General features: G+C 41.5%; 2 protein-coding genes across 2 annotated transcripts in view; both read right to left on the reverse strand.

Annotated features, from left to right (window-relative positions):
• LOC308365638 (ephrin type-A receptor 6-like) overlaps positions 1 to 4,687 on the reverse strand; it is a gene marked incomplete at both ends in the record, with an annotated part of 138,677 nt that extends 133,990 nt beyond the window's left edge. Inside the window, one exon of the mRNA XM_080839126.1 lies at positions 4,609 to 4,687. Coding sequence (XP_080695252.1) covers positions 4,609 to 4,687 — 79 coding nt within the window. The remainder of the gene's footprint in view (positions 1 to 4,608) is intronic.
• The window catches only part of LOC308365639 (high affinity choline transporter 1-like), a gene marked incomplete at both ends in the record, with an annotated part of 303,102 nt that overhangs the window by 162,214 nt on the left and 118,668 nt on the right, over positions 1 to 22,220 (reverse strand). The window lies entirely within an intron of this gene.

A 22,220-nucleotide genomic window follows, 5' to 3' on the forward strand; every position in this document is an offset into this window, starting at 1 on the left:
ACATTGATGAGGGATATGCCACAGAAAATGTCAGTTCGTCTCGTCAGCTGGATCCGGTAGATGTGGGAAGCACCGTTGCAGCCGGAGAAGGGCCCTGATCCGAAGTTGAGTCAAGATCCTTTGGTGGGCAGACAGTGTTGCCATCCAACAGCCCAGAGGCAGAAAGGGACCAGGTTCTGGAGCGCCATCACAGCCACAGCAGTCGGAGAAGGCAGTCGCGTCAAGTGTTGGCCTTCCCAAATTGGTGGCCAAGGTCCATGACAGGGAGTCTGAGAGGATGGCAATCTTCCTTGCTTGTGCAGTGGCTATTGTGGTATATTGTTTGGGGAGTATTTCCCCAACAACTCCAACACCAGCTGGTGGACCTTTTCTCTCGGTGCCTCGATTGTGTGACCAAATTTGTGGTACTGGTCACAAGACATCTTGACTGTGAAAACTGATTAAGATTGTAAAATCTGATTTGCTAAAATCAAGGAAGTTCAAAAGTAAAATGAACGCAATAAAAGTTGTTAAAAGCATAGCACTAGAGTGCCTGCCTAAAAGCCTATCAGTCTCACTGTAGTCAGGTGCCAATAGATGTAATGGTTTTTGTTGTGTGGCTACGCATGAATCACATGGTACAAATACAGCATGTTTGGGGTTGTACCTACACATATCTCCATCATGGAACTTCAAATATGGATCGGCTGAAGTCAAATTTTGTAGTTGTATACACAACAAATTTTCAGTCCACTCTTGACATCCATGTGACCAACATGTTTGAAGAACAGACCAATTATAAATAATAAATGCATATCTTTAAACAAATAGCACTGGGATCCCCACCAAGAACCTCTGAACAGCTATCTACAATTTTGAAAAACTGTATATGTAAACAAGGCTGTGAAAACAATTTGGTAACACAGTATCCAGTATTTATAAAGCATTAAAAACACATGTATACATGTTTATAAAGTATTCAGGAAGCATCATGGCAACTGATATAACTATATTTATAAATAAACATAACTGCATTTTTAAAAGTGTTATAATGCAGTTGTATAAGCCCTACACAGCTATTGGAATGAAAGCATGTATAGAGTGACATAATGCTCTATAAAGAGTGGTGCTAAATGAACAGTATTTGACATAAGGCAAAGATGGCACCAGGGTCATTATCAAAGAGGTAAAAGAAGATGTGTTGGCATTCTGATACTCCAAGCTGTAAGGGCTTACACTCGTACATCATAAAGCTTCATAAGTGCAGTCATTAGTATGTACTGTACATGGACTTGAATCAATATGAACAAATCAAAATGATTGTATCTTCTGATCTGACCTTCATAGAGACACTGCTTCAATGTTAAATGCCGATAGATGATTGATACTTCTATAAATGCTTCAATGTAGCTACCGAAAAGGGGAAAACCAATACACAGCCGAGGAAAGAGGAAACACATGTGTGGTGTGGTTGGTGAATGGCTTCCATCATACACTAAAGAACTAAACTAAATAACTTTAGCTTCTACCAAGGCAAAGGAACATAAACCAAGGAAAACAACCAAAATATCTAACAGGCTAAGCATTTGGTGCCAATACTTGTCTTTTTCAGATCAGGAACAAGTAAAGGCAAAATTAATATAATTAGTATTGTAGAGTTTTCACACCATCATTCAACTTCTAACCATAAAAATGAGCCTAACTGACTTCCTTAAATTCTCTAAAACAACTGACACTGTATTGAGAGCCAATGACAAAATGGTGTTGATTGTTATTGATATAAATTGCCACTAATTAAAATGAAATAATCAGGAGTACCTCTAGGTCCCTTGTATATAATTTCCTTATATCAGGACTTCAAATTGAATTAATTATTTGACAAGAGAATTGAAATTCCCATGAGACCCATGAATTCTAACAATTGTCCTATCCCTTAAGGGAATTTCAGTAGAGCAGGGGATAAAAATAGACTGCTGGTCTGCTTGTCGTCGTTTGCTTCTCAATAAACAGACTGTGTGCACAAGACCCATTGATTACTAGCTTCCAGCAAATGGCGTGATGTATCGCTCTCATCATGCATATCCACAGACAGGACCAGCCCACAGATTTCATATAATCTACACGTACAAGGGTGGAGAGGTCTCCATTTTCTGGAGGACTATCAGTCTATCACTATGAGCGTCTGAACCTCTAGAAATGGTTGGGAACATTCACACGCTGGTTGTAGGTCGTAGGATCTGAGTTGGCTCATGGATACCTGTTCTTGCCACTGAGGGGTGCAATACATCTAACATTTCAGCAATGATAATCATGAGATCTGTGTGTGTGTGTGTGTATGTGTGTGTGTGTGTGTGCCTGTGTGTGTGTGTGTGTGTGTGTGTGTGTGTGTGCCTGTGTGTGTGTGTGTGTGTGTGTGTGTGTGTGTGTGTGTGTGTGTGTGTGTGTCTGTGTCTGTGTGTGTGTGTGTTTGTGGACTTCCCAGGTGTATCCGAGGTCAGTTATGGAGAAAAGCCAAGTGGGGGTCACCTTATGGCACACTGTGTATGACAGACAGGCAAAGAGGAGGAACAGACCACTGTGCAAGAATCTGATGCTAATGGGTTTATGAGCTAATGGATTCTGGTTTAACTTAATGACATTTGTTTGCACAAAATATTTCATATGAATTCATAAAATGTATATTATCACAACCTTGCCACACTTGTTCGTTTTCATTACTAAGAGGTTGAATACAAGTCAGGTTGTAGCTCATGTAAAAGGACTCCAATTGCAGTGTGCCATTGTCACCATCCGTGTTACAGGAAGAATCCCAGATGCTATTATTAGCTGGTATTACCAAATGTTATTAGCGTTTCACCCGCAGTGTCCCTCATTACTGCCTCTGAGTTGTTGGAAGTGAGAGGAGAAGACTGAGGCAGATTCATGAAACCATATTTTAGCCTTATGAAGATAAAAGAAAATCAATAGAAAATCAAAAGAAAATCAAATCAATTTCTACATCATTCACTCAGGCCCCAACCTAAAATAAGCCTACGTCAGAGCTTTTGGATGAGGAGCATTTAGTTATTTTTTTTTCTGGTTTTACAGCAAGTCCAGAGAAACTGTATGGCTGTCTGGAATTCAAAAGCAAAGCCAAACTCATTCCCTTTATCCCTCTCAAGAGCTGGAGTCTCATCCAATTTCACCTGTGAAATTCGCAATTCAGCCTGTTTTGTCTGGGTAGATGTTGAAACCGACCTGCTACACCTAAAACACTGATTTTAAAAAGGCACTGCTCATTCTCTAACACCACACGTTTCTATTTGGGTGATATAGGCCCATGCACAGCAAAAAAAGAAAGAAAAAGAAAAAATGAAAACACTATTAAAGGGAAAGGTTAGCTACAACAAGATAAAGATAATCCAGCTTTAAAAACATACAGTGTTCTCCTCGGGCACTACAGGGACATGCTTTTGGGCCTGTAATGATACTTAATTCAAACTGAACACAACGCTCTCCACATTGAGATGTGAGCTCTCTCTCCCTCAGATCAGCGCTCCCAGTACCAAAACCACAAGCACAATGGAGGTATGGCATTCAGTCAGTCTATATTTCATCCATACAGCTTTGACAGCACTGCACTAATACATATGGTGGTTATTATGTATTACTTGTCTCCACATAAAAAAGAAAGCAACAGTTTCAGTTTTATTGAACCAAGTAACAATATTATAAAAATTGGAGGGCTGATTCTTGCCTGCATGGTCCTGTAAAAAAATCAATAAGACTATCTCGACCCCTGAGTGATAGCAGACACACACACACAGAGATGTTGTTAACAAAGTTCACAGACCCACAGGGTCTTTTCACCTCTCAAATGACATATCTGCTATAACCTACTATAACTTTGAACCCTGGAAACAGTAGGCGGGTTAATGTGAAAACCAAGATATGTTTCAAATCGACAAAAACAGACAAGTCATCTTGATCCCTCTTAATTACTCACTTTCAATAACATTGTCTTCATTGGAGATTGTAATGTATCTCAACAAAATAAAACAATGTGGGCTTGTAGGCTACTATAATTTGAAATTAAATCCTTCGGATAGACAATATTTCTGCATTGCTATACTGACAACAAACGGTTCAGTTCACTCAGTGAGAATACAAATCTGACGACTTTTGGAGCATGTACAGAATTTAAGGTCAGACGTTTTAGGTGATGTTGTGAGCAGAAAACCTGAGCACCGTAAAAGATAAACAAATTATAATTCAGTAGGCTCTTAAACATTGAAAGCAATTCTGTGTGAGTACAGAGGTATTCTGTAAGCAGCCGTTGCTAGTAAAGTAGGCTACCGTATCCTGTGGTGTAAATACTGCCAACAGGCGAAGATAATTCATGGCAGATTTAGAAAACAGATACCGACAACGTGTAGCCTACATAACGCGCTGCTACGGCACCTGTCACCTGATTAACTTGAATCAGCTGGGTTTGGTTGATGAAATGACTTAGCCTACCAATGGATCTTAATAATTAAGTGAACGTACTTTTAACGAGAACGCATAAATTGAAACGAGTACAATTAAAGTGCAGTAGGCTACCCATCGCCGATTATAAAACTATGTTAACGCTGTTGAACCTACTCTTACCTTGATTGCTCAGAGTTGAGGCTGAGAATTGAACCTTCAGGAACAGAAAAACGAGGCAAAATCCTACTCCAACAGTCATCTCTGAAATATCCACTTGGCGAGCTGTGCGGAGCTTACCGATATCCACGTGAATGTTTTGGGATTTAGTTTTATATCCTTTAAAATGTTTGAATGCCTGATGACAGACCACTCATCCTCGATTGCCAATATGTAATAAGCACGGACCGGTTGACACGAAACAGTCAAGGAATCTCTCCATCACTTTACCGATGTAGATGGATGCGGCGAATGTTGTAACAAAGTTCACTTTTGACTAAAAAAATCAAGCTGGCCACTGAAAATAACTCATAACGTTACTTCCTCTATGTTGGTTGTTACACATGGCAAAATCGACTTCACCCGACGTATGAGCGTTTCTTGCTTTAAATATCAGTAGCAGAGTCCTTGTTTATATTTTGGAGTCACACTCCTATCTATCCCTCTGGGAAGACAAAACGCATGTTTTCTAGTCCATTTCAGTCCTAGGATAAAATAACGTTTTGTTCGTCGCCGGTAACTGTTAAGAACTCCGGAGACTGTGCGAACAAGTTGTCGTGTCCTATCTGCGAAGCTCAACGGTGCTTATCCCGACCTGCATGCAGCAAATTACGGGAGCTTCGAAGGTGAGCCTGACCAAGGCAATCTCTCTCTGCCTAGCTCTTTGTGCTGGGTGCTTGGCGCTAGAGGGTGTTAGCTGACAAGACAACACAGAACTTCATTTTACCACGACTTTAACTCTATAATCCCACAACGCAATGTGACGTGCAGATAAATTGGCAACATCCATCGGTGTAAATATGTATGTGCATTCATACACATACATATTTGCACTCAGTTTTTTTTACTTTTTTTTTTTTTTTTGCTTTAATCTGAAACTATCAAGAGGCCTATAATTAAATCAGAATGTGGAGTACGTATCACCTGTGTTGAGAAATGTGTTTTGCTATGTGGCATCTAAACTTTCCACCATGTAAAGACCCAACTGATGAATGCTTAATTTCATTGTGTTTTGTCTATTTCCATATGTTTTGCAGTGAGATAGTTGCGCTCTCAGGGCCACCATATTTTACACTTCTAATTAGACAAAGAAACCAGATAGTCTGGATATATTCGTGTGTTTGTTGTTCTATGTGGTTTATTTCCATGTATAAACGCACTTAAAACAAACAAAACCATTTACAGCAGCTTGTCATCTCGAGTGGTAATCAAGCATGGTTTAGTATCGTCATATTCTAATGTTCTCTGTGTGCTGCTGCTGCTGCTGATTCGGGTGTCTGAGGCATCATGTGCGGGGGGAAATGGCCAATTCGATGTGACTTGCATATGAGTGGACATTAATGATCTAGTGTACAATGTTAATGCATAACTGTTGATTTTTGTTTATAAAGATACTGTAAATTCCGATTTGTCAGAAGGCATTAACTGAAATGTCCCCTTTGTTGTCAGTGTAAGAACCAATGCCACTTTGGTTGGAATAGAGGATACATTTTGGATTGTAGTTCACCAAAACAACAGTGTCCTGGTCCGTTTACATTCCACCAAGATACGTTTGTGACATTTGCTCCCACCTGTCCTTCTCTTTTCACAGTTGGCAGACAATTCCAAGTCAAACCTCCAACTTTATGTCTGAACCAAATAATTTATGTTTTATTCTCCACAACTAATTGCTACTGTAAATTATTTGGATGTATCGCAGACTTTGGCTGACAAATTCATGAGCCCTATGTTAAAATGTGATTGCTCTACATAATAGATTGCTGCATACAGGGCCAGCGCCTAGAGGATGCAAGGGATACAGACCCACCAGGGCCCTGTCTTAATGGGGGCCCCCAAAATAAAATGATATTGCATGAATATGAACACGTTCAGGCTCTCTGCCTCTCGTCTGAATTCAGCTCTTTCATGAAGAGACAGGAAGCGTGAGTCTAACCATCCAATAGTGATGTAAACTATGTTTTGTGTCCATTTCAGTGGCTCAATTAGCTAATGGTACATACTCTCCCATCGAAGCACTACAGGCTGTCAGTCTCATGGTCAGCCCTGAGATAGTGTTAGCTCAGGGAAAAACTGAAGGTGAACTTGTTCAACTACGTGCTGGACTGTTTTCAGTTAGACAGGAGGTGTGCACTTTTTTATTTTGAGGGAGTGCAGTTGTCTTTTGGGCGTTTTTGGTAGACGTTAAAAATGTTGTCCATATTGATACATTTTCTCACATCTGCTCCCCCCCGCATAAACACCCCATCTGAAGTGTTGCAATATTTAGTTGACAGAGATATGACAACTGCTTCTCCAAACAGGTGTTTCTGACAATTCAATCCACTGTCGTTAGTACAGACCGCTCTTTTAGCAAATTGAAATTGATAAAAACATATTTGAGATCCACAATTGATCTCAGGAGAGACTAGCTGCACTGGCTTTATTGTCCATTGAGAACAGCACTGCAGGACGTAATCGCAAGCTTTGCTGAGGCAAACACACAATTAGAAATGTTTTGTAAGTTAGCCCCTGTTTTATATTTGAATATTTGGGTGCCTTGATGCGTCTGTGTGTGCAGTGGTGTAGTGGTCCCTGGAGAAGTGGGTATACTCTTAATTTATTTTAAGCAGCCCATACAGCACAGGATAAACGCCCTGTTTTGAGAAGTGGGTATAAGCAATGCTGACTGAAAAACCCTGGACTACACCACTGTGTGTGTGTGGTGGTGGGGGGGTGCTTTGTGTATTCTTGCAGCTGGACCCACAGAGGGGTCATGCCGGCCCTGGCTACGTAGTCATGCAAGTCAGCAATACACCATGTTATTATATTACATTAATATTATTAAAATGCAAATCATTACTATCAAAGTGAAATACAAATACACTGTCTTCACTGTGCATGTTCATGAAGCATTATTTAACATATTATAAATCCAACTGTTTTGCAGGCCTGTGTCTGGACACTTCTTCTTCTGTGAGTGGGTGTGGGATATTTTGAGAGACGATGAAATGGCGACTGAAGAAATCAATTTGAAGGAACTGAGTCACACATTCTCTTAGGCAAGGATCATGCCCACCTCATCAAAGTGCATTTGCCTCATGTAATAAGGAAAATCGGAAAAATTACAACATTATTATATATGAATATCCAATAAATATCGAACCCACCATACACCAATATTCATCCAGGGGTCTAATATATTGTGCCCTGTATTTATTTGGGGCCTTAGATTACTGTTCAAGATGAAGACCAAAACAAGAGGAGGTTAAGGGCTACATGTGCTTGCACTAGCATATCATATACGCCTCTCACACACGATATTCCTCAAGTCTTGTTGCTTACATAATCCTACTAAAAACAGCAATATGGAAAGCTCTTTACAGACTCAACGCCCACTGACAGTATTATATTCTTGTGATTTATAGAGTGCCTAATAAATAACATACCAGTGTTCTTGTTTAGAGTCTGTGGATAATATGTGTACTGAATCGTAATTGTGTACCTTATCTGGATTACCATTTGTCAATTGGTCTGTCCTGTTGATAGAGATAGAGTACTGTCTGGAACTGAGTGGATTATGTGATTGTCTTTCAGATTCTCAGTGGAGTCTGCTTCTCTAATGATGCAGCATGAAATCGTTCAAAAAGTAATTGTGGTGCTCAGTGCATGGGTAAGACACCTCTGCAGACAGGACCTTTCAGACACCACACATTCCTCTCCAGGGCTCTGACCACCCCCTTTAATGCTTAATGGGGCATGGATTTGAATCTGGAGTTATGTGATGGCACAGAATAAGAAGAGCAAATACAGTGAGATCTCATTTCTGAGAAGTTAGTGTCAAGTCAATAGCCCCCAGCAGCCAGACAGAAAATACGTCTTTTATGCTTCACAGAGATGGTTGCCTGCTTCACAGAGACCCTTGCTAAAGTTGTGTAATACAGAGCAGTTACAGTGTCTTGTTTATTTGGGGAGTTGGGGGAAAAAAGCTGTGAAATTGTTCAACAACCTGTTTTTAACCAAAGCAAAGCTGTGTAAGTCTTTTTTTTAACTTTGTAATGCATACTCTGAATTTTATGTTTTTTATTTATAATACTGATACAATTACAGTTTGCGGGTAAAATGAAATATGAATAAATATGATGTGATACAGAGATGGTCAGATGTATAAGCAAATGATTTATTTGTATTCTACCTGGATTATAGGTCCTTCAGATCACGGGGAAAAAAAATTGTTCAGGTTAGTCATTTTAAAGTGTAGTGGAATGTTGGTTGTGTCCCATTATATTTCAAATTATGTACTTTCAACCATTTGGACACTTCACTCCCGCAGTTCTTGAGTCACCTGTTTCCCAGATGTGCTTTTCCACGACAGGATTGCATTTTGGGTACAAAAACCTCATGAAAACAAAAGAGTGAAACACAATGAACGATTTTCTGTAGTTTACTGTGTGTATCCCTTCAGCTGTAGCCTCTTGATTTCATGAGCCCAATTTGGTTGTATAAAAATATTAAGAAGAATGTTGGAGTTCTGTTTGAATATTTTACGTTTGAAAATGAGATTCAATCACCTTATGCAGTATGCATTAAAATATGATCAATTTTACATAATTACAGCTGAGACCAGCTGATAAACAATGTGTACACAACCTGCTGTTTTCAGACAGACCGGTGGAGCTTCACTAATACTTGGTCAGAGCACTGCACACAAATATGAATTATTTATTAAGACATATTTTTGCTTCCAACAAACTTTCATTGAAGAAGTAGAGACTGGTTGGTGCAAAGCCACCACTCCACAGGTGTGCCATTTCTTTCTGAATATTAATAATCTATTGATATTTAACAATTGGTTTTACTTTGGGCTACACATTTGAATGAAGAGATGGAATATATTTCCATTGTGTCTTGCTTGATTACCCCAGTGTCTTCAGCTGTGTCCTTGGTAAAACATTCGTAATCTATAACAATTTGAATCAGTTATGCCCTTATCTAAATAAGCACCATTTTCAGCTTGTATTTGCATCAAACAGATGTCTTCAATGGATATGGACTAAACAAGTACTGTAGAAAAAAAGGTATCTTCACCATTGAGGCACATCAACTATCATAGCAGTTATTGAGTCTCTTTCACTATTAAAGTTTATGTCATAAATCACAGAAATGTCTTTTCTTTGCAAAGCTAGATGTACACAGACAGGTTAAGTGGGATCACATGTGCTCTGGTACAAGGGCTGTGAATCAAGCTGTCTCAAAAGGTGTAGTGATCTGTATTAATCATAACAGCCATCTTCTTTGCTTTCTGCGGTCTAGTTATTGATGAAATGTTTGTGGAGATGAGATGAGGGGGCGCCAGTTGAGATTTGGAGAGCATGGACTTCTAGAAGAAGAGGCCTCTGGGAAGAGGCCCGAGATGAAGAGGCGGGTGGGCAGATAATAAATGTGAGTAGGCCAGCTAGCTCAAACCCAGAAGGGCAGCCTGACTCACTACATTTAAAAAACACACTGAAGACATTAAACATAATACATAACTAAATCAACAGTTCTGCTGAGTGTCTGACCGTTAATCGGCATGCTATTAAGATAAAAGAGATCAGGGAGTATTTGAGGTCTTTGAACAGTTCTTGAGTGGACCTTTGTATTGGTTTTCACAGGGGGGTGGGGGGGGGGGGATGAAAATGCTATTAATTTGTTCATCCACCCATTATACCGAACTATGACCTCAGGCCACTGAACATCTACTGGACATCTATGACCTCAGGCCACTGAACATCTACTGAACATCTATGACCTCAGGCCACTGAACAGCTTTGACCTCAGGCCACTGAACATCTACTGGACATCTATGACCTCAGGCCACTGAACATCTACTGAACATCTATGACCTCAGGCCACTGAACAGCTATGACCTCAGGCCACTGAACAGCTATGACCTCAGGTCACTGAACATCTACTGAACATCTATGACCTCAGGCCACTGAACATCTACTGAACATCTATGACCTCAGGCCACTGAACAGCTTTGACCTCAGGCCACTGAACATCTACTGGACATCTATGACCTCAGGCCACTGAACATCTACTGAACATCTATGACCTCAGGCCACTGAACAGCTATGACCTCAGGCCACTGAACAGCTATGACCTCAGGCCACTGAACATCTACTGAACATCTATGACCTCAGGCCACTGAACATCTACTGAACATCTATGACCTCAGGCCACTGAACATCTACTGAACATCTATGACCTCAGGCCACTGAACATATACTGAACATCTATGACCTTAGGCCACTGAACATCTATGATCTCAGGCCACTGAACATCTACTGAACATCTATGACCTCAGGCCACTGAACATATACTGAACATCTATGACCTCAGGCCACTGAACATCTACTGAACATCTATGACCTCAGGCCACTGAACATCTATGACCTCAGGCCACTGAACATCTACTGAACATCTATGACCTCAGGCCACTGAACATCTATGACCTCAGGCCACTGAACATCTACTGAACATCTATGACCTCAGGCCACTGAACATCTACTGAACATCTATGACCTCAGGCCATTGAACATCTATGACCTCAGGCCACTGAACATCTACTGAACATCTATGACCTCAGGCTACTGGACATCTATGACCTCAGGCTACTGGACATCTATGACCTCAGGCTACTGGACATCTATGACATCAGGCCACTGAACATCTACTGAACATCTACTGGACATCTATGACCTCAGGCCACTGAACATCTACTGAACATCTATGACCTCAGGCCACTGAACATCTATGACCTCAGGCCACTGGACATCTACTGAACATCTATGACCTCAGGCCACTGAACATCTACTGAACATCTACTGAACATCTATGACCTCAGGCCACTGAACAGTTACTGAACATCTATGACCTCAGGCCACTGAACAGTTACTGAACATCTACTGAACATCTATGACCTCAGGCCACTGAACAGTTACTGAACATCTATGACCTCAGGCCACTGAACAGTTACTGAACATCTATGACCTCAGGCCACTGAACATCTATGACCTCAGGCCACTGAACAGTTACTGAACATCTATGACCTCAGGCCACTGAACATCTATGACCTCAGGCCTCTGAACAGCTATGACCTCAGGCCACTGAACATCTATGACCTCAGGCCACTGAACATCTATGACCTCAGGCCACTGAACATCTATGACCTCAGGCCACTGAACATCTATGACCTTAGGCCACTGAACATCTATGACCTCAGGCCACCGGACATCTTTGTCAGGTACAACTTTGTCTTTTGAATGCATTGTTTATGCATTAGCTGCTTAGATTTCACACAAAAAAGAAATGTTAATTTATGAGGTTAAAACGCATTGATGGGTAAACTATAGGGTTTCTTGCTTTAATGCAACTCTTATATTTGTGACACATATAACAATTTATATGTGTCACAAATATAAGAGTTGCATTAAGGCAAGAAAACACAGTGCTTTTTAAAGAGTCTTTAAACAGACTCACTCAGCAGTCTCTTTAAAGAGAAACTCCAGAAACACACAGACTACATGGCACTGAGTTAAGTGAGAAGTTCAAGTGGCATTTACTGTGAGGATTGTGTGATGGTTACAGGTCTTCCCTGACCACATTAATCGCTATCTAATCTGAAAGAAGGGCGGCAGTGAGGCAGAATAATGGGAGAAGACATTAGCCTGTGGCAGGCCTCACTGGCAGCCTGATGACCCTCAAAATAGGAGTTTTAACAGCCCTTTTCAAAGGCTACGATCAAAAATGACTGAGTTTCTGTGGACGTTTCCAGGTGAGGGTCTGTCAATGACCATGATAGCCCTACATCCAACACAGTAAGTTTCCAGTGATATAAAGGCTATATGTGAAGGCTTAGGCAACATCAGCCGCTTCAAATATAGAATGCATTTTCTATTTGAGCTTTCTCTATGTGAGCAAAGAGTTGGAACAGATGTGCTGGATGAGCTGATCATCATGTGAAGGTCTGAGAGGAATAGAAAGGTCAGAAACAGTTCCTCACATGTGGCTGTGGCTTGAAAACAAAAAAGACTTAAATTCATCACCATTTTCTGTTCTACAGAAGATTCTTACACTTATTTTCCCAATCAGTAAAAGCCAAATGATTTATTTGTCTACTAAAATGAAAAACACATAAATGAGAATTTAAAATATTCTGCTTGCATTAGTATTCACCCCCTATACATGAATACCCCTTTGCTGCACTAGTCGTCCTACTCCTTGAGTGAGACAGTAGCAGCTTTGCCCATTTTCTTGCAGTGTGTCCCCCATAGTCCTGCAGTGTGTCCCCCATTCTTCTGCAGTGTGTACCCCATAGTCCTGCAGTGTGTCCCCCATTCTCCTGCAGTGTGTCCCCCATTCTCCTGCAGTGTGTCCCCCATTCTCCTGCAGTGTGTCCCCCATTCTCCTGCAGTGTGTCCCCCATTCTCCTGCAGTGTGTCCCCCATTCTTCTGCAGTGTGTCCCCCATTCTCCTGCAGTGTGTCCCCCATTCATCTGCAGTGTGTCCCCCATTCTCCTGCAGTGTGTCCCCCATTCTCCTGCAGTGTGCCCCACATTAATCTGCAGTGCGCCCCCCATTCATCTGCAGTGTGTCCCCAATTCATCTGCAGTGTGTCCCCCATTCTCCTGCAGTGTGTACCCCATTCTTCTGCAGTGTGTCCCCCATTATTTCTGAACATGATGTGATGATGTGATCTTAGATTGTAGTTCCACATATTCTAGGATTTTGATAAGGGGTTTTACCAAATTATTCTAAAATATTCACTTTATTCTGTTTGAGATACTCCAGTGTTACATTGGCTTTGTGCCTTGGCAAATTGTCCTGCTGGTAAGTAATCCCTCTCTCAAGCCCTAATTGTACAGTCGACTGAAACATGTTTTCCTCTGATTGTGATATTGAAGATTTCATTTTCCATTCATACTCCCTTCAGTTCTAAAAAGTTTCCCAGTTCCTGCAATTGAGAAATAACCCCACAGCATGAGGTTACCACTGCCATATTTCACAAGTGGGATGTTGTGGCAATATTAGATTTACGCCACATAACAGCACTTTGGGGGTTTGGCCAAAAAGCTATTTTTTGGTCTCATATGATCTTATATTGCTATCTTTTGTTATTGTGAAAATAGTGATTGTTTTTTTTTGAGAGGGGTGGGGTGGTGGGAGGGGGAATACCTTTTCAAGCCACTGTAGGATGGCAATGTCAATCACCATCTGTCTCTCAGGTAAATAATACTGTATTTGCTGGACCATTCCATTCCTAACATTTGACATTTTTAATATCTGTCAAGATCTACCCTGTCCGGTTCACCTCCATTCTTATGATCAGCAAAAGCACTTGAAGTGAAAATGATCAGGTGAGGTACTATTCTTGCCACAGACATCTTAATTGCTGCTCTTTATAGAGTACAAGAAGGTAAGCATGTCTGCCTTGACAATAGCTGTGTTTAAATAATGTCAACCCTATATCTATATCCTCTACAACTTCGGCCCCACGTCCCTGACTCACCTGAAAGGGAAGTCTCTGGCCTCAGATGATCTCATTAAAATGTCATGATGAATTCATAGACGCTCAGCACTAAATATCACCTCCAGTATGAGGAGAGGTGGTTCAACTTCAGCTGTTTAGATGGCACATACACATCTAGATGAATACAAGAATGTGCTCAACGCCACAGAAACAACAACACATCATAGGAACAGACTGAAAGAACACGTTGTTTTGTTCCCCAAAAATGTTCATACACAGTTTTTCGTGACAGCTCCAGGGTGATCAGGTAGCTGACTATAATTCTGGCTCCTTGTTTGCAAGGACAGTTGGTATGCCTGCGGCACATCTTTATAATTAGCATCTTTCTTTACAGCCACAGTCTGTGAGTTAGTGCATGGAATGCAGTTGAGACCACTGCTGTCACTAACACATTATAGATGGTTTTCATATACATCTGCATATCAATTTAAAACCATTTACTCCAAAGCATTTAGTGCTTTTAAAGCAAAAGTCCAGAATAACTTTGATTATGTGTCGTGGGTGGGTATACTTAGAACTGTACACATAAAAATGCATAGAATAGTATACATCCAAAAAATGGATAATTTCACTTTCAGAGAGGAGGATATGGTGAACAGAGTGGACAAGAATACTTCACTTCCAATCCCTTATCCTCCAGACATTGGATCTCTCTTCAGATACAAATTGAGTCCAACATTCAAACTGAGTCACTGTCCAACAAACCATTTGAGAGCTTCAAAAGCAATTACTCTCCTCATTAGCCAGGAGGAATAGGGAAAAAGACAGCGCCTTGTACCAGACCTGGTCATGCCAAAGCCCTGCTCGCTCACATCTGCCGGCTCCTGAGGTTCTCCCATCACATGGCACTGGGTCTGTGTGTACCCTCACGCACCCTGCAGAGACAGTATTGTGTGCCAGACAGCCAGCAGCCCAGCAGCCTTCCCACTCATGTCAACTCATGCTGCCTCGCACAGATAAGCAACAGGACTGTGGGTGGCATGCTTAGGATTTGTGCTGTCAACTAATCAGGTTTTGATCAATTTTGATCAATTTTTACAATCCATATTGCTACTCACGGGTACCCTTCACATGAAGAACATGCGCTACTTACTTGTACCTGTCAAATACATATTACATATTACATATGACATAAATACATTTATTTTTTACAAACGCAAACCTCTGGCATGTTGTAGACATGGATTATTTAAGCACCAGATGCAAGAATGTATTAAGAATGCATCATGGCTATTTCTGAATTACCTTTTCCGCTAATGTCAATGGGGTTTGATTGGTACTTCCATTTCAACCCACTCCACCCAACTTTACACAACTTCACTGAACACAAGTGACTGAAGCAAGGATATACTCACAATGGCAATTAGAACAATTAAAATAAAATAAGAATGGATCTCTGTCAAGAAATATAGGTCACAGCTAATACACTGAAAAAAGAGAGTAAATATTAGAAGAATGAATGGTCAGTCTTCAGTATACTGAATAAGCTTCTTTTGACTTCAGGTATTCCCCATGATTCCCAGCTTTCATCTGTGATCCGTCTTAGACACACAAGCTCTTATTATCACCTACAGTAAGTCTCTGAGTTACCCATAGTTACCTAGCTTGATGGCAGCATTGTCTCAATGAGACACACATTCTTTGAAAAAAAAAAAAAAGAATTTGGAATATAGTGCCTTTTCAGGTATTAATGCAATTTGCTCACGGGCAGGTGGAATTGATGTCATCCTTGACATCTGCTAACATGGTAGGGCTTTCTCCCTTTGCTCATGTGTCTGTTGAGTAATGGAGGGAAAACATGCACAGCCTACAGCCCCCAGCCTGGCCAATGGAGTACAGCATCCCCCCCCCGCCCTCCAGCTTCGAGGCTTTCGTGACTATCACAAAGGAGCACTCCTGACTGTAATTCAATGAGACTGTCACAGCTCATGAAAAAATCATCGCTTATAATCAAATCGCAGTAAAAATCCTGCACTCTGCCTCTTGGGAGTCTCCCCTGTGCCCTGAATATTTCATGTAATGGAAGCACTCGCCACCATGGAAACACTCAACAGTTCAGGATCGCGTGCAAATATTTACTTACGCATCTGGGCACGAGCAGGGAGCAGTGAGCGGCAAGGCCAGCGAGCCCTGAGTGAGTTTTATAAATAATGGTAATTACATGTGACACAGCCTCTCGGCAAGGCAGGGCTCCTCATCACCTCATGCTGTATTGATGGTACAGTATCGCGTGCCTGGGTTAGGGGGCCTAGGAAAAAATGATGGTGACGGAGGTGGGGAGGAAATGCCCTGATGCATATGAATTGACAAATGTCTGTTGTGGCTGCTGAGATCGGAGCTCAATCGCAGGTCTGTGGAAACATCAAAACACAATCTAGGGGCTGACATGTAGCTGGTGAGTGCGAAGGAAGGAAGGAAGGAAGGGGAGAGCCGGCCAGTAGAGTGGGCTGCTCTTCCCTCTCTTCTGTAGGCTCCTGCCGGCGGGGCGGACCAACCAGAGCTGGTGGAGGTGGGCTGGCCCCCACACAACCCCGTGTGACCCAACAGCTCGACGGGGCAGCCTTCACACCCCCCCCCCCCCCCCCCCCCCCCCCAGTTTAAAGTTCATCCGGTCCAGAGTGGTATCTGGGTCAGGCAGTTTATTTAAGTGGAGTAAAGACGTGATGGTGCGTGTTTGGTGCGTGTTTGTTTTCCAGGTAAGTCTACTGAAGCAGTGATCATCTGCCCCCCCCCCCCCCCCCCCACCCCCAGTGGTTTCTGGGTCAGGCATTTTTTTCAAGTGCAGTAAAGACGTGATGGTGCGTGTTTGTTTTCCAGGTAACTCTACTGAAGCAGTGGTCATCTGTGCCCAGTCCCCCCCCCCCCACCCCAGACATTCGTGTGGTGTACCCGGAGGGTAAGCGATGCCACTGCAGTAACTGGGCTGACAGGCCTTGGAATATGGATGAGCTTCGGGAACAGAGTGCTGTAGTGGCAGGACACTCCAGTGAAGGAACCCTCCCCTCTGCCAAGCCTTCCCATCACCGCTCACTAGATGCACTGCATACAAGAGATCTGTTTGTAATGGCTTTTTACGTGAACCATTTGCATGTATTATCCTGGGTGTTAGAGACACAGCAATTCTACCATCGGCTGTATCGTGGATACGGGGAGAGGAAAAATAAATGCATTTCCATCCCCCTAATTCGGCAACCTAATATTGTCTGGAGATTTACTGTGGGATTTGTACTGTCCCTGGCCGTAAACAGAGGCATTAGACTTGATTTATCAATGTGTCTTTATTTCCCTGCATAATATCAAATGCTGTACAATTTTCATTATTGGTTGATGTGAGCCCGGGGGTTTACACGAGGAATATATTGCTGACAGATAGAAAGATATAAACCCGGGGAGGTTGTACTGGGAGAACATAAGCAGGATCAAAAAGTGGCCTAAATCTCTTGCATGTAGCCCCCACACACAGTCTATCAATATATTTGATACAATGATGTGGCGGGAATTAATATTATTAGATGAAACGTCATTCATGAAACATTTCCATAAAAGAAAAACTCAAATATTAATGTTGTTTCATAGGCCACTGACCTGATATTTCTGAACCTTAACTCAGAACATGTTGTCAACATTCAAAACCAAACCCATTTAAATACAACAACAACAACAACAACAAGTTAATGACAAAGCTGTGCCAAGTTAATTAGACGAAGCTCCCAGTGAGGGGCCAACTAAATCTTTATGAAGCAGGTTTTTCCGCCATGAAAACGAATCAAATGGGACCGCTACACAGATGCTGCACTACTGCACCAAGTCTGCGCTAAAGTAAATTGAATTGTATTATCTTAACACAGATCCTTTCATATGTTTTGCATTCACTGTCTCATAGAGGTTGTGTATTGCATTTGAAAAGGCAGCTCTTTGTTGAAATCTTTGACACATCTAGGCTGTAGAGACCTTATTTCACACGACCTATGGGTAGTAGCGGGTTACTCTTAACTTTGTGGATGTTCTTTTTTGTTGTTGTTAAAAAAACATGAATGCAATGTAGCTATTATGTCTCTGGGGCTAGTCTGACTAAACATCACTGAGAAAACACACAAACACAGCAGTAGGCATAATTTGGATTGTAATTATTTTTTAGAGGTTGCGCAAATAACAGATGGAAAGGTGACCTTTTGAGCTATTTGCTTCAGCTTGAAATGCAATCCCTTCCTGACTGGGCAGTATGGTACAAAAGCTGATCAAATCTACACTATTTAAGGGGCTACACCCCTGGTGGAGAGGTTTCATTTTGTCTAGTGAAACATAAAGATTTACCATATCCTATTATATGACTATAACAGAGGAAAATGAAAATTACATTTAGTCAAATTGCTCTTCATATTCCTCTAGCTGTCTATTATGTGTGTGCTCAACACAACCCCAGTCTTCTTATTCAGTCCTGCTCTGTTGATGGGAGCAAAAAGGTTGCTCGGGCCGAACCATATTCTATTCCAGCCAATCCATGTTGATTCAAGAGGAGTGGAGCTTGTAATTTGATTGGCTGTAGAGCTCAAATATCAACAACATTTACCAGAATTACAGACTGTACCTTCAGTTACACACACGCACACGCACACGCACACGCGCACGCACACGCACACGCACGCGCGCACGCACACACACACACACACACACACACACACACACACACACACACACACACACACGCACACACACGCACAAATACGTAACAGCAGTGTTGCCTTCCGAGTTCATCTGTAGAGTACCTGTGGTGTAGGATATTGTTATGAAAACCTGCAAATTAATTCAGTAGGGTCAGTTTCATTTTGTTGTCACCGTAATCAACTTAAAGAGTAAGCCACAGAAGTTGCAACCAATGGCGCAATTTTACTCAAATTCATGAAATGAAAGCGCTCCTTTGCAGGCAACCCTCTCCTAATGTCAAATCATTCTGCAGGTCTGTTTTCTTGTATGTCTGGGTGTTGACCCCACTTTAAAACTTTCACCCGCTCATTCATTTGTGAATCGAAAAAGCACAGCACAGAGCTGTTTTGTAATCATAACCTTTTGGGATGATGATCCGTCTTTCACTCTCAGAGTGTGCACGGTCAAGAGTAAACATAAACATGTATAGCTAATTGCATATTCGAGTCTCCATCTTCCATTGCCACTTATTCATCTTCAAGTTCTTTCGAATAGGAATGATTACACAAGAGAGAAAAGTACTTCAGAACTCCAATTTCAAGCAGAAGCCCAGGACAGAGGTGTTGATTGCCTATTTCAACTAAGATAATTACTCCATTACTATATGTGCACCTACCATTTATCTTCTGGCTGGAAAATCAACCACTACATAGAAAAGAACCAACATTATTCCAAAGGATCTTGTTCTGTTCATTGAAACGGCATCTATAAATGACAGGATAAACAGGAGCATTAAACAGCAGATCATCTGCACCCAAAGACAGCTGCAGGAAGCCTCACATCTCTGCAAGGATAAATGACTTCAATTGGTGTCCTTGTTTGGCTCAAGTATGCTGAATATAGAGGTTTTATTTAGATGAGCAATTCAGTGCCTTGGGCAGCTTTCAACACATGGTACTGCCACAAGAGAGCCACAATCTGCATGTATTGTTGATATCACAGTGGAAATGAAAGCAAGGGAATTGACTGAAAACCTTATAAACAATTTTAGCAATACACAAGAGATTTGGTCACCTGTTGTGTTTAAACCGGGGGACACATTTGCACTTTAAAAGACAGTGTTCCCATGTCTTCTCAAAATACGGTTGACTTAAGGTCATTTGATTAAAGATTCATTTGATTTAGTTATTTTCACTACAAATAACACTTTCCACTTATGCCACTATTGTGTCAGAAGACATCCATAGCAATCTGGCAACCCTGTTCCCTAAGTAGAATGCAGTGGGTTTAGATATTCAATCATTTTCAATTTAGCAACTTTTGTTACTGAACACAATAATCTATTCAACAAAGCTATTTAGAGGAAACTCATGTTTGACATGGTGATGTTATCGGATTACAGAAAAGAACGCTATAATCAACAAATAAAATACAAATTGTAGGCTGTTTCATGGACTGCAAGATAATTCAATAGAGGTCAACAGGAAAATTCATTAAACTGCTACCTCTTGCCTTAGCTTGCGTTTGGTTTGAATGCCTGTACAAAATATCTGTTTCTACTCCCAGCACCATGTTATTAGTGTCATTGACATTTTACCCGTTGGTCTTTAGAAAATGCTCGGATAACACACTAAACCTATTAAGCTTTTAGAAGAAAAAAGATCCAGAACAATCCATTGACAGCAACCATGGCGGTGCGGTATATCTTGCAGATACTGATGCCCTGGGTTGAGGGGAGGAAACATCACAGCACAGCTCAGATCAGTTCAGTCCTGCACTTTCATGTCCGTGGGGGCTGCAGTTGAGGACAGTGGTGTCTGGTGGTGTTTATTTTCCACAAGCATCTAGACGGCAGCTGACAGGGAGCTGTCATTTCATGGCTTCCATTTTAAGTACCTCTTCATTTGAAATTCAATCTCTATTCCATGCCTGCGTAAATCGCTGCCTTATTTTGTTGGGACAGGTGTTAGAGTTTATCAGGTCGATTAAAACGCTCTGCACCCCCATGTCATGCTGACAGACAATGAGAGGCCTTGAGGGGTTTGGGTGGCACGTAAATATCTGGTCTTTCGCTGCAACCCCCAATGATGAGGTCAGCCTTGGTGGCTGGCAGACTAGAGGGAGATCCACTCTAAACTTCTCCTTGAACCTTTTTTGCAGCAGGGGATATGCATAATGCCTGAATACAAACTAGAAACCTAACTGACCTAAGCTATCAACTCTTAACTCAGCTATAAACTCTACGTGGGACCTTGAGAAGAATATTAACAAATGCTTAGTAAACAACGTGACAATGTGACTGACTCTGTGCAATTCATCAGTGTCTTCACTCCACTAATCTGTGATGTACATGATTGACATTAATGTCAATAACGTGTGAGAGACTTCAGTTTCCATGACAACCTATTAGCTACCTGAGACCTCCAGGGATGTTCTGATCTCTCCTTTCAGCCCACCTGCTGAGCCTGCATCTGTCTGCGGCACAGGCCTGCCTAATAATAGTTAGAATCCTCCTGTGGTGGGAAAATTAAATCCCCTCCAAACTGAGACCAGTCATGTTTTCAGGCTATGTTTATTTCAGTAATGTAGGATGACACGGGCAAAAAGCTATTTTACAACAAACTGTTATTGTTATCATTCCAAACTTAAACACAAATCCTGAAGATAATGAGTACTTTTAATGTGGACAAACATGCTGATAAACAGAGAATGAGTACTTTAATGTTGACAAACATGCTGATAAACAGTAGATGTCTATGCATATATGTTTATCAAAAGCCAATTGACACAATATGACACAATCTGGCCATGCTTCAATGTGTTTCTGATTGATGATGTATTTAAACAAGAATGATCGTACTCTTCTGCCCATTTTCATAGTAAGTGAAGGATATTCAGTCAATCATTCAGCTAATTATAACATCTATAATGTCTACTGTGCCAAGGATCTGCAGGAGCAGCTTTTATGGCGAAATCACCATCCCTTTACTCTGAGCTGGCTGAGAGGAGAGGAGAGGCGAGGCGAAGGCATTACCTTACAGTGCCAATAATTGCATCATCAGTTATAAGTGGTAAATGCTCCTCAACTCTGCACTGATACTGGGCCTATTAACCTCCGCAAACCTGATCAAGGTTAGTGCTAAATCATCAGATAAGGCACACAAGCAGGAGAATCTATTAACAGTGACAGGCACACCACGTGCAGAGGGCAGGGCGTGATGAACAGCTATAAGAACCGTTCGTAGAGCAATGCCATAGGAACAGGCATTACATTTGAATAATTTATTTGTGTCCACAGAGTTTGTGCACACAACCTGCTCTACCCAAACAACTTTATTCTGGGCGAAAAGAGTTTTCAAGGCCAAGACAGCTTTTATGTAGC

The sequence above is a fragment of the Sprattus sprattus genome (genome assembly GCF_963457725.1).
Source record: "Sprattus sprattus genome assembly, chromosome: 5".
NCBI lineage: Eukaryota > Metazoa > Chordata > Actinopteri > Clupeiformes > Clupeidae > Sprattus > Sprattus sprattus.